This window comes from Trichechus manatus, unplaced genomic scaffold (assembly GCF_000243295.1).
Source record: "Trichechus manatus latirostris isolate Lorelei unplaced genomic scaffold, TriManLat1.0 scaffold00168, whole genome shotgun sequence".
Taxonomy (NCBI): domain Eukaryota; kingdom Metazoa; phylum Chordata; class Mammalia; order Sirenia; family Trichechidae; genus Trichechus; species Trichechus manatus.
Genome location: NW_004444104.1, coordinates 2,494,094 through 2,506,416, shown reverse-complemented (window position 1 = coordinate 2,506,416; position 12,323 = coordinate 2,494,094). Strand labels below are relative to the sequence as shown.

General features: G+C 35.4%; 1 protein-coding gene across 1 annotated transcript in view; it reads left to right on the top strand.

Annotated features, from left to right (window-relative positions):
- MTMR6 (myotubularin related protein 6) overlaps nucleotides 1-9,833 on the top strand; it is a 63,196-nt gene extending 53,363 nt beyond the window's left edge. The window contains exons 9-14 of the mRNA XM_004386580.2: nucleotides 869-994; nucleotides 3,398-3,447; nucleotides 3,895-4,095; nucleotides 5,963-6,094; nucleotides 6,175-6,301; nucleotides 8,486-9,833. Coding sequence (XP_004386637.2) covers nucleotides 869-994; nucleotides 3,398-3,447; nucleotides 3,895-4,095; nucleotides 5,963-6,094; nucleotides 6,175-6,301; nucleotides 8,486-8,737 — 888 coding nt within the window. The 3' untranslated portion in view covers nucleotides 8,738-9,833. The remainder of the gene's footprint in view (nucleotides 1-868; nucleotides 995-3,397; nucleotides 3,448-3,894; nucleotides 4,096-5,962; nucleotides 6,095-6,174; nucleotides 6,302-8,485) is intronic.
- Nucleotides 9,834-12,323: the final 2,490 nt, after the last annotated feature.

The window sequence follows — 12,323 nt, the reverse complement described above, 5'->3', positions numbered from 1 at the left end:
TGCTGTGGCAATATACCTTTACAATCGTAGCTCTTCTTTCTAATGTAATACTGTGTGATAAGGATCAACATGAATCCAGTACCCAAAATGTGGAGACTGATCCAGCCCTCACATTCCTACTTCTCCATCTTTGTCTCCACCCACCCCTACAGCAGTCTTTCTGACCCTGGCCTCCCAGAGCTACATTATAACTCACAAGTTAAAAGGACACCATCCTGAACTGCTGGCCACTGATTTGGGGCTGGTTTCCCACTACCCTTTTAGGCTGCCAGCCACAAGCTCAGGTGTCTACACAACACCCTTACTTTCTGACCTACTGGCTCCCACTGCCCCTTTGGGTTCTCTGGAATGACTCACAGGACTCACAGAGTATATCATACTTACAAGTACAGATTTATTGTAGCCAAAAGGGATACAAATGAAGTGACTCATAGGGTGAGGTCTGGGAAGGTTCCCATTGTGGAGCTTCCTTGTCCCAAGGACACACTACCCTCCTAAGAGCAGATGTTCTCATCAACCAGGAGGCCCTCTGAGCCTGCAGTGTTCTGGGCTTTTATTGGCCAGTCCAGCGTGACAGGCTAAATCATGCCTCCTGAGGCTAGTTGATACCAGTCTCCCAGGTGAGACTTTTTTGTTTCAGCCAGTCCCCACTCGCCAGCACAAATTTTGAGGTGTGGCCTGGAAGTCCCAGACCAAGGCACCACGGTAACTCCCAGGAACCGAGGACAAAGACCACCTTACTTAGAGTAAAAGTAGGTCCTTTACTCTACAAATGCCTGCTAGCATAGTTTGGAGTAAATAGAACATGTTGGTTGACTGATCTAAAATGTAGTCTGCCAGAATGTAAGTATGTGATCTTTCTTTTCAGGCAATAATGGTTGAAAACGCAAGTGTATTAGTACATTGTTCTGATGGTTGGGATAGGACTTCCCAGGTTTGTTCCCTTGGCTCTCTCTTACTGGATTCCTACTATAGGACAATTAAAGGATTCATGGTAAGTATTTGTTCGCCTAGACCGGTTGTTCTCAAATGTCGCCCCCTCCTCCCCCCAGGCAACATTGGCAGTGTTTGGAAACATTTTCGATTGTCACAACTGGTGTGAGCGGTACAGCTGGATCTAGTTGGTAAGGCCAGGAATGTGCCTGTAACATCCTCTGTTGCACCGGACAGCCTCCACACAGAATTATCCTGCCCAAAACGTCAGCAGTGCTGAACTTGAGAATCCTTGAGTTAGACTGATTTTCATTTGTGCTTCCTCTTTGACAAAAAGGTTTAGATTTATAATTTTTTTTTCTAAAGTATTAAGATAGAAATATTTGGTATTTTCTCATTTTTATCTAAGGCACAGATAAACATACTTAAAAATTGTATTCTGGAGGAAACTTTTCTATTTATAGCTCCTTCATTTGTTAAGTGTAATATGTTGGGAGGCCTGTTTTATATCTGAAGATTAGATTTGTATTTGAATAGATTTTCTGCGTTGTAAAGATCTGTCTCTGGCTCCTGTTTTTTGTTTTTTAACATATGATCAAATTAATTTATGTTTTTAAAATGTGAGTAAAGGAAATGAGATGTTAGAAAGTTTTTATCCACCTAGAATTACTAATTATAGTGCAGTTTTAAAGCAGGGGAAGATTTAAAATCACCAAGCCCCTCTTAAGCACCATCATTTTGTGGTGCTAACATTTTTAATCTGGCATAGGTCAAATGGGAGGGCTGCTAATAAGAAAATGACACTCAACAGGATAGCTTCCCTTGAGAGTGTAACATAAGGAATAGCTTTTTTTTTTTTTTTTTTTTTTTTGGCCATGTTTGGCTTTGTTTGCTAGACATGCAAATGAATTCATATGATAAAATGACCAGGAACAATTTGAGAGCTTCCCAGGCAGAAGGACCAATGTGAGTTAAAGCATACCTGCTTTTGGTGACTGCAAATCATTTGTTATGGAGGGATCAGGGGAGTGTTAGATTGGGGATCTTAGATGCAGAGGAATGATAGTGGGATGAGGACCTGGGAAAGAGAAGGCTGCAGGCTGGAATTTGGACTTCACCCTTTTGGGGTATTGAGAAGCCATTAAAACCAAACCAAACCATTGCTGTGGAGTCGATTCTGACTCATAGAGACCCTATAGGATAGAATAGAAATGCCTCATAGGGTTTCCAAGGCTGTAATCCTTATGGAAGCACACTGCCATATCTTGCTCCCACGGAGCAGGTGGTGGATTTGAGCCACTGACTTTTCAGTTAGCAGCTGAGTCCTTTAACCACTGCACCACCAGGGCTTCTGAGAAGTCATTACAGGACTTTAAATAGAGGTAACAGTAACTTGATTAGTTTTACTATTCAAAAAGATGGTTTGGTGTCTTGTGGACTACAGAGAGCAGTAAGAATGTAGGCCGAGAGACCAGGATAGAAACGGTTACAGTAATACAAGAAAGAGGAGAGGGCCAGCACTAAAGCAGTGACACATGAGTGGATGGGGAGGTGTTGGTTTCCAGGCATGTTAAGAAAGTAGTCAGTAAGAGTTGGCCATGGACTGGCTGTGGGGTAGAAGAGAGGAGGAGTGCTCTCGGATCATTTTCAGGTCCTTGACTCGGTTGCCAGGGTGCATGGTGGTGCTTTCCTGCTTTTAACAGAGATAAGCAGAGGAATAGTCTAGTGAGAAAGGGGTTCGTTAAGTTTTTAAACATGCTTGTGTATAAGAATAGCCGAGGGCCCGGTGAAATCTGAGGCTCTGGCATGGAGACCTTGGCCAGGGTCACACAGCGTGTAAGTCGGGGAGTGAGGGTTTGAACCCATGCTGTATTGGCCCCAGAAACTGCCTTCTTTACTGCGACTTTCTGCAGACATCAGAGAGATTTAAGACAAAATCAGAGAAGTTAAAAGTGAAAATTTTGACACTGAAAAGAATGTGCCTGGTGATTATGTCAGGAAACTATAAATGTGTATTAAATACCAAGAAGATATGTTTATAAAGTATTATATAATTAATATGCAAGTAAGCCAAAGATTTAAAACATCCAGTCTAATCTACCACCAAGACTTAATCACTGTTAACATTTTAGTTTAGATTTTTCTAGCCTTTTTTCTGTGCACGTATCACCTTCATACATAGAGAAATTTAAATGTAATACTGCTTTTTAACACATTTTTTACTTAAAATATAATGACTAAAACTAAAATAATTTAAGTCACAAGACCACTCTTTTTTTCCATATATCATTTTCACTCTTTAACCCTAGGTCTAATCTGGGTCTAGTCTACCTTTTTGTTTTTGTTTTTTCTATAACTATAAATTAAAAGTATATAATGCTGATTTTAAGCTATAGGATCTAGTCTATTCTAAACAAAAACATTGAAAGTTGTTATAAAGTGGATTTTACTTTTTCTTATTAAGGTTTTAATAGAGAAGGATTGGATTTCCTTTGGACATAAATTTTCAGAGAGGTGAGTCACATTCACACATTTATGTATTTTGTAAAATTAGTGAAACTAGATTGCCAGAATGTTTCGGTTCTTTGTGAACTTGCATATCTGGGGGAGGTGAGAGTGCTAAGATTTTGTACTATGTTTTATATGAAGACTGGTCTAATGTTTTTCTTTCTTACGTCTTTTAAATTCTAATACTTTTGTTATTTTTCATTGCTGTTAAATATCTTCCTTTTTGGTTGGATTGTAGTATTTGGAAAGTAACAGATCCTTTAAAGTTGTGGTTGAAAAACTATCAGTTGTTTCAGTAAAACCATTGCAGTTCTTTTGTGCTGATGTAAAGATGTTTTAGGATTTTTTTTTTTTTTTTTTGGCATATGTGTTTAAATTTAACAATACCTGAATAATGGACTTCTTCCAGAGGCATTTTTAAAAGCTTGTACTTTTTTTTGGGGGGGTGCCTAGGTGTGGCCATTTGGATGGTGACCCAAAGGAAATCTCACCAGTGTTTATTCAGTTTTTGGAATGTGTGTGGCATTTGACCGAACAGTTTCCGCAAGCCTTTGAATTCAATGAAGCATTTCTTCTTCAGATCCATGAACATATTCATTCATGTCAATTTGGAAACTTCCTTGGAAATTGTCAGAAGGAAAGAGAAGAACTCAAGTAAGATGATTTGACTGTAATGGAGTTGTTTTTTTTTTTAATCCTGCCTACTTAGTTAAACTTAATAAAATATCTTGACAGGATAAAATAGAATTGATTTTTATTATAAAGATTTTATTGCCTATATTTCTGAAGCTGAGTACCCTCTGAGTATCCCTCAGCCTCTCAGGTTAATGGTAAATAAGTATTTTTAAAATTTGTTTTTTAACGGTAGCTTACCTACAGAAAAGTACATGTAGCGCTAAGTGTGAAGTTCAGTAAATTTTGACAAACTGATTCCACCTACGTAACCAACACCCAGATCAGGAAACATTACCAACATGCTTGATGCCGCTCTCTTGTGCCTTTCAATCAGAATATATATTTTAGAGCAAAGAAATCTTTAAACTGTTTTATTAGCCAGAAAGTATTGGTCATAAGCTAAAGTATCCTAAAAGATTTTATAACTGTTGCTCTTTTTTAAGTTAAGATGAAACCTGTAGCTTTCCTCATATTTCAGAGCAGCTGGCTGATACAGTGTGTCTGTCCCTGAGTTGGGTCTCAGATGAGCTCTGAGACACTGTACTTGAGACTAGCTCACCTGCTCTTTCCCAACCAGTCTTTGTGGGTAGTGGTTTCTGGCTAAATTTTGATGCAAGGGAAGGCTGGAGTAAGGCTAAGGAGTCATACATATTTTTAAGTTGGGCTTATAGCTTTGATTTCTTACAGTAGGCAATAAAGAGAAGTTACAGAGTCTTGAACATAGAAGAGACATGTTAGAAGCTAAATCTAGTAGCAGTTTGAAGACAGCCACATACTCTCACTCCCAACAGAGTGCTGTGTACTACATGCTTTTAATAATTGGAATAAAAAAGTAGTGGAGGCAGAAACTGCAGTTGGAGATGCTACTTGATATTTACGAGGTGGTGAGTGAATAGAATAAGTTGATGACAGAAGCAAGAGTAAGTGGAAGATTCTAAAGATGTTGTATAGGGAATGAACAGTATAACAGAAGAACAAGTCAAAGAACATTAAGACTTTATCTCTGTGCTATAGTAATTCATAATAGTTTATCGTAATTTGCAGCAGGTGACTTTCTTATAGTACAGAGGTATTTTAGGAAAAAATAGTCTTCTCAATTATTGCCAAACACCCTCACAAATCCAAAGATGGTAATAAAAGCTGGTATTTCCTGGTAGTCTTTTTCTAAGAAAATAGTTATGGGTTATCTTAGGGGTCATCAAAAAGTGAGATGATGCTTCACCTTTTTCAACTCCTTTCTCATCATGTTTCCCTGTCCATGTTAAGTTTACTCTGTAAGTACACTGTCTAAAACCAGTCTACCCTTTACCTCCTTACTCACAGATCTGAAATGTAATTAGCTTTTTTCTTTTTTTTTTTACTTTTGAATAATGTCCTGATTTTGTCCCAGTTTCCTTGTACCCACTCACACTTAAATTTGTTCTGCCCTGTAATACTTGCCAGTACAGGCTGGGTAATGGGGCTGGGAAAGCAAACCCAAACAGGGAGATGAATTAGTTTCTTATTCTGTGTATGTGTGTGGTGATTTGAAATAGGTGTAGCAGAGACCAAGTTTATGAAATTGTGTGAGGAAAGAGAGAAAGCTCTTGAAGTGTGTGGTTGTGGGAGAAAATGATTATGCCCGTGTTGTGTTTGAGAGATGTGATTTTATTAATGACATGATTATGGGTGAAAAGGAGAAAAGAGAGAATACAGAATTCAAAGACATGGTGAGGTTAGACGGAATAGAGAAGGCCAAAACGTAAACCTATTTTGGAAACAGTTGCTTGAATTATGAAAATGAGTATCAGTACCAATACTTTTCATCGATGGGAAAGATCTTTCTGTTCTTCTGATTACCATTAAGGTTGAAGGAGAAGACTTACTCCCTGTGGCCGTTTCTTTTGAATGACCAAGAGAAATACTTAAATCCTCTCTACAGTTCCAAATCTCAGAGATTGACAGTCTTGGAGCCAAGTACAGTATCTTTCAATTTTAAGTAAGTTGACAAAATTAAAGTATTTATACTTGATTTGTTCTCAAACACAGTTTATTGAAACTTTTGTTTTTGTCATAAAGGTTTTGGAGAAACATGTACCACCAGTTTGATCGAACATTGCATCCTAGGCAGTCTGTATTTAACATAATTATGAATATGAATGAGCAGAATAAGCAATTAGAGAAAGAGGTTAAAGACCTAGAATCTGTAAGTATTCTAAAGTATCTGATGTAATATGTTTGGAATATTAAATTATTTTATTTCCTTGCTTGTGTTGGCAGTGTAAGTTACTATATACAGCAACCTGGTTAAGTATGCATGGTTGCTTCAAAATCTGGTCTCCTCTACTGTGATTGAGTAGCTTTATTTGAATATCTTTCTCTGTATTTTAAAATATATTGAAATACTTGAAGTATATAGAAAAGTGTAGAGATAGATGTAATAAACATTCAGATGCTTACCACTTAGCTTTGTGAGATTTCAACATTTACCATATTTGCTTCAGCTCTTTCTTGTTTTTGCTTTAAGAAATAAAACATTATAGATGTATTTGAAGACCCCTGTGTACTCCTACCTAATCCTCCTCCTCACTCCCCCTTTTGCCTATTTTTAGATGGGCAGATTCACCATGCTGAATTTGGTGTTAATTATTCCATTCATATTTTTATATTTTTGCTACATGTTTGTATCCACAAACAATTTTTAGTATTGTTTTACATCATTTGAAATAATTTTATTATATACTGAAGAAAATACAAAAGAATGTATATATTATTTGTGTAAGGTGTAAAAGACAAGCAAAATGAATACCCATATACTCTTCACTCAGCTGAAGAAACTGCATGTTTTAAAACTTTTTAAAAGGTTTTCATACTACTCATATGCTTCATTTTGCTCAACATTATAGCTTAATTCATTTTATAGTATCCTATTGCATGAATATCATACTTTATCCATTCTACTGCTAATGAACATTGAAATTGTTTTCAGTTTTGGATTTTCATGATTACAAGTGAAGTTGAAGGTCTTTTTATATGTTGGTCAGCCCTTTCGTTTTCCTTTTCTGGGAATGGCCCATTCAAACCTTGGTTCATTTTTCTGTTGGCATGTTTGCCTTTTTCTTATTGATGTAATAGTTCTTTATCCAGTAAAACCTGCAAAAGCTGCAGCGCAACAACACTGCCTTGTTTTTCCGGGTCTTGCAAGTTTTCCACCTTTGACAGGGTGCAGTCTTACTAGGTTTATTCCAAAAACAATGAAAAACCAAACCTGTTGCTGTCAAGTCTTTCCAGCTGATAGCGACCCTATTGTACTATTTTAGACTGATGTAATTTGAGTTTTCCTCCTCTGACATGTTTCCGCCTTACACAGATTCCAGCTTTCACAGGTTGTATTGTATACCAGATAGTAATTCTTTGTCACTCATATATATTACAAATGACTTTGTCTCGTCACACCTGTCTTTTCCACTTTATTTATGGTATGTTTTATATGGACATTTTAAATTTTCGTGTAGTCAAACTGACCAGTCTTTGTATTATGCTTTTGTTGTGTCTTGTTTAAGAAATCCCTCCCCACCTTAAGGTTTTTGCTATAATCTTTTCTTTGCTGTCATATGTAACAAAAGGGTATCAGTTAGTACATATATATTTAAAAAATCCTAGATAGTTGTTAGAGGTAAAAAAAACTTTTCTTGTTTACCTTTCAGGCAGGCGTGTTCCTTAGCCTTCTCTTAGATACGGAAGTAATTTATCTAAGAGACTGCCTGAGTAAATTGTAGGAGGATCTTTTGAAACAGAGGCAAGTCCAAGATATGGGTAGTGCAGATAGTCTGGAGATCAGTCCAGGGGTTTGGAGAACATGAGCCTCAGCCAAAGAACACTTTTACAATCTCTGCTCTTTGGGGAAAAAAAAAGTTCTCTTGTTTTAAAGCCTGTGTTCACTTAGCCAACCACTAAAGGGAAACCAAGTAAGAAAAAGCTCCTTATAGTCAATGAGACCTGTAGTTAAATTAGTTTGTGATTGATATACCATACAGTTGTGATTTCAAAGTGAATGTCTCATGAAATTTCTTTATTGTAAAATACTTGTCATACTTTCTGGGTAACATAATGCCCTTTTCAAATGTGAAAGCCTAGTGACCTTCCCTGGACAAGTCTGGCTGGATTGATTTTTGTTTTTTTAACGTGAAAACATATTTTTAGTTATAAGATTTGGAAACGATAAGAATTCGCACCCATATCTTATTCATCTGTACTAGATTTTATTATGGTGTCATTTTGCATTGTACACAAAACATTTCCAAAAGCAGATTTTATTTTTTCGAGTTACATATACTGACCATGTAGTATGTGCAATTAGTAATTTCTTTCAAATTTGGATTTGTTTTAGAAAATTAAGCAGCGCAAAAATAAGGAAACAGATGGCGTCCCCACCAAGGAATTGTTACATTCAGTTCATCCTGAATCACCTAGTCTCAAAACCTCCTTGTGTTTTAAGGAGCTCCCTGTGAATGATGCTCTTCGAACTATAGAGGGCAGCAATTCAGCAGATAATCGTTACAGTGACTATGCGGAAGCGTTTTCCAAGTCAGAACCTGCTGTTGTCAGCTTAGAGTATGGCGTGGCAAGAATGACTTGCTAGACTCTTTGGATATTTTCTGGACTGGCTGTAGTGCAAGAACTGGATTATTGTGAGGGTGGTCTGTGCTGCATGACCAAAAAGGGATTTTTCTACTAATGATCGTGTGGTTTAACAGTAGGTTAATAGTTGAAGAAAGAATAATAACTGCTCTTGGGAGAGAAACAAATCAGTTTAATTGCATTTTTAGCAAGGAATGACATTCAGTTCTGTAAGAAATGAGTGGTATTCGGGGAGTTTACTGAAAACACAATTTGCACTGTACACTAGTGAATTGACATTTCTGTAGATTTATGTGTTAATTACAGCCAAACATGAATAACCTTCTTTAAGTATAACTTAATTGCAAGAAAACAAAACTTGACAAAATGGGCCTTTACTTAATAATTGACATGGTGTGTACTTTGGATTATGTAATGTAACTATGAATACATACATATATTTTGCCAGTTAGTGATGTTTAATGTTGAAGTACCATGAAAAATATTTCTAAGAAGGCCTTAAAATAAATTTTCAGCTCATTCTTTACCTTTAAGTTTTATAACCTGAAGCAAAATTTTTTTGTTTTCTTTTCGTTTTGGTCAGCCTTGTTTTATTTGTAAAGAATTGTGTTCTCATTACTGCAGGAATTGCATGCTGTAATAAGAAAAACACTCCTGTATAAACAGTTGCTGAAGTACCCTATTTAGTTCATGTTTAGTTGGTCCACCTCCATATTCAAAATCAGTCAAAAACAAAAGGTTTTCTTCTAATTACAATTTGTTTAGTGCTAATTTGATTCCTTATTCTTTACAGCATAGGTAGGTTATTGATTTTGTAAACATTTATCACATATTTGACTGTCTTTTATATACGGATTACTACGTTCTGTCAATTTTAATTTTATGTTGGCTTTATTCCTTTGATAAATATGTAAATTTAAAGAGATAAAGCTCTAATATGTTCTTAGAAACAAGGAATAGTACATATGTGAAAACAAACTGCTTTATCTCTCAGTGACTGTCTAACTTTGAGTTTATCCAAACACTTCTGGTTAAAAAAAGCAGTCATTTCTATGTGGAACATTTTTTCTTCTCTGTTAACTATAGAAGAGGGAGGGGAAAAAAAAAAAAGAAAGGAAAATTAAGGAGAGCCTAATATAAAGTTAATGTTTAACAAAAGCAGTTTAAACCTTGGGAAGGGTTTCATTTTGCCATGCCATTTTAACTGTTTATTCTGTGTAGTGGTACGTATCTTTAAATAACAAAAAAAGAAAAAAACCAATCACTTGCAGTTGACAGTACCATTCAGCTGGTATTGAAAGTGAAATTTAATTGATATGGGTGGCCCAAGGTATAATTCTGGCACAAGGTACAATTCAAGGGTACTAGGAAATCTGCATAGGATCTCTCACACTCTTATGACACCTATATCTATTAGTTTTGAACATAAATTTTTTTTCAAATGGAAAAAGCTTTACTGTATGAGAATTTATCTAATCCTGTTTAGTTTTCCAATGCTTTTCTGTAGCACAGTATTGAATAAGAAAAATGCACTGTAAATTATAGTTTGCAATTTAGCCAAGCCTATTTCCATATTTAAGCATTGGGAGAGGACAGTTTTAATCTCTGTGGCAACAAAGGGAAGCTTTTGTGCCTTGTTACTTGGTTCCAGTCACTGATTTCGGTTTTGGAATCTTCCATTGCGGAGTTTTTGTATTTAACTCTTTGGTTTACTGTCTTAATCTTCAACTTGAGACATGTATATGTATGTTTATTTGCTCACACATAGACTGAGAAATCAGTTAACATCCTAAGTAACCTATAGGGTATATATATTGGCAAAAAGCAGATTGTGTGTATGTCTTATAAAATTGTAGTGTGTTTGGGAATGTATAACGTAAATTATTTCATATATTATTTAAAGGTAATTAAATATCCATGTTTTACTTTGAATTTTCTTTTCTTGAAAAAGCAAATGGAATGAAGTTTTGTTTCGTTTTCATGTAAGCAAATGGACCTGCATATTACATTACAGTAACCGTAATAGTATATAAGGTTTGCACAGCTCATGTTCCAAAAGATGGATGTTTATATTTAATACCTATTAACAAAAAAACTTCCAGAATAATTAAAATAGGCATAGTGGGGTAAAAATTTCAGCATATATAATTAATTAAAACTAATCGGATTTACCTTTTACACCTGTCACTTCTTGATGTTACAATCATAATTTTATTGTGGCCTTGCCAACTTACAGATTTGAAGACAGGTCAGGTGAGTATATATTTTTAAGATAAAATTTCTGTCCAAAAGGAGGAAAATGGCTGGCAGTGAAGAGTATAACTTTATTTGGGGATGTTTTAAACAGATGTTATATAGTTAGGTAAGATAGAAATAACTTAGGGAATCTTAAGTAAAAGACAAAGAGAAGTCTATTTTTTGTTTTTAATTTGTTTGCTAAGGTGGCAGGACAGGGGTGGTCTTGTTAGTCTAGCTTTTCTTGAAAATTTTTTTTGCAGTTCAGCTTTAGAATACTGAAAAATTTCCAGTTGGCATTCTAAATTGGATGAAATGGTGATTTTCTGCAAAACTGTATAGAGCAGTTGCAGACTTTATCAGTGACATGGATCTATTCTCATTAGCTAAATTTTAGCTGTTTCATTGGCTTTTCCATGTAGCAGTCCAGTTGGCGTTAGCATAACTTGATTAATTAAAGTGAAGTGTTGAGCTGATATTTAAAAATATGTATGACTGTATTTAAGCTTTAGCAGGCTATACATAGAAAAAGATAGCCAGTAATCTATAATGATTAATTATCTCAAAAAGAATATATACACCATTGTATTTCTCATTTTACAAGAAAATGAACACTAATTTTTGCCATTTTTGTAATAAAAACAGTGCTATACTAGTAATTTTCTAGGGAAGTAAAATATTTTTTTGCACAGCAACTTTTATATAATAGTGGAATATATAACTGAAAGCAACTTTCAGAAGCTACTTAGTAGGCTCTAAAGCTTTAGTCTTTAGCTTTCTGATTTGGTAAATATAGACTGAGACTCTGGGATATTAAAAAAAAAAACACTTATATAGCAATAAAGTGCTTGCATTTAACAATATTTTAGAGATTCTGGTGCAAATGGTCAGAGAGACACACACTGAAAAACACTACCCTAAACTATCTACCATGATCAGTAAGCATCTCTAAAGGAATGCAGAATTACTGTTGTCCAAAGCGTAATACAACGGGGCGCATCATACTTGTGAAACATTTTATACGAGTGCCAGTGAGAAATAAACTTTTGTGTTAAGCTACAGAGATTTTGGGCTCTTTGTTACTATAGTATAACCAAGTCCATACCAAAACCAGACAGACATTACTAGGAGGGAAGATTACAGACCAATATTTCTTACTAACATAGATGCAAAAATTCTCAACAAAAGATTAGCAAATGTATAAAACAAATTTTATACTGTGACCAAGTGTAATTTATCCCAGGTATGTAAGGCTGGTTCAGCATTTGAAAATTAATGTAATTCATCACATCAATAGGCTAAAGAATATATATGATCATATCAATAAATGCAGAAAAAGCATTTGACAAAAT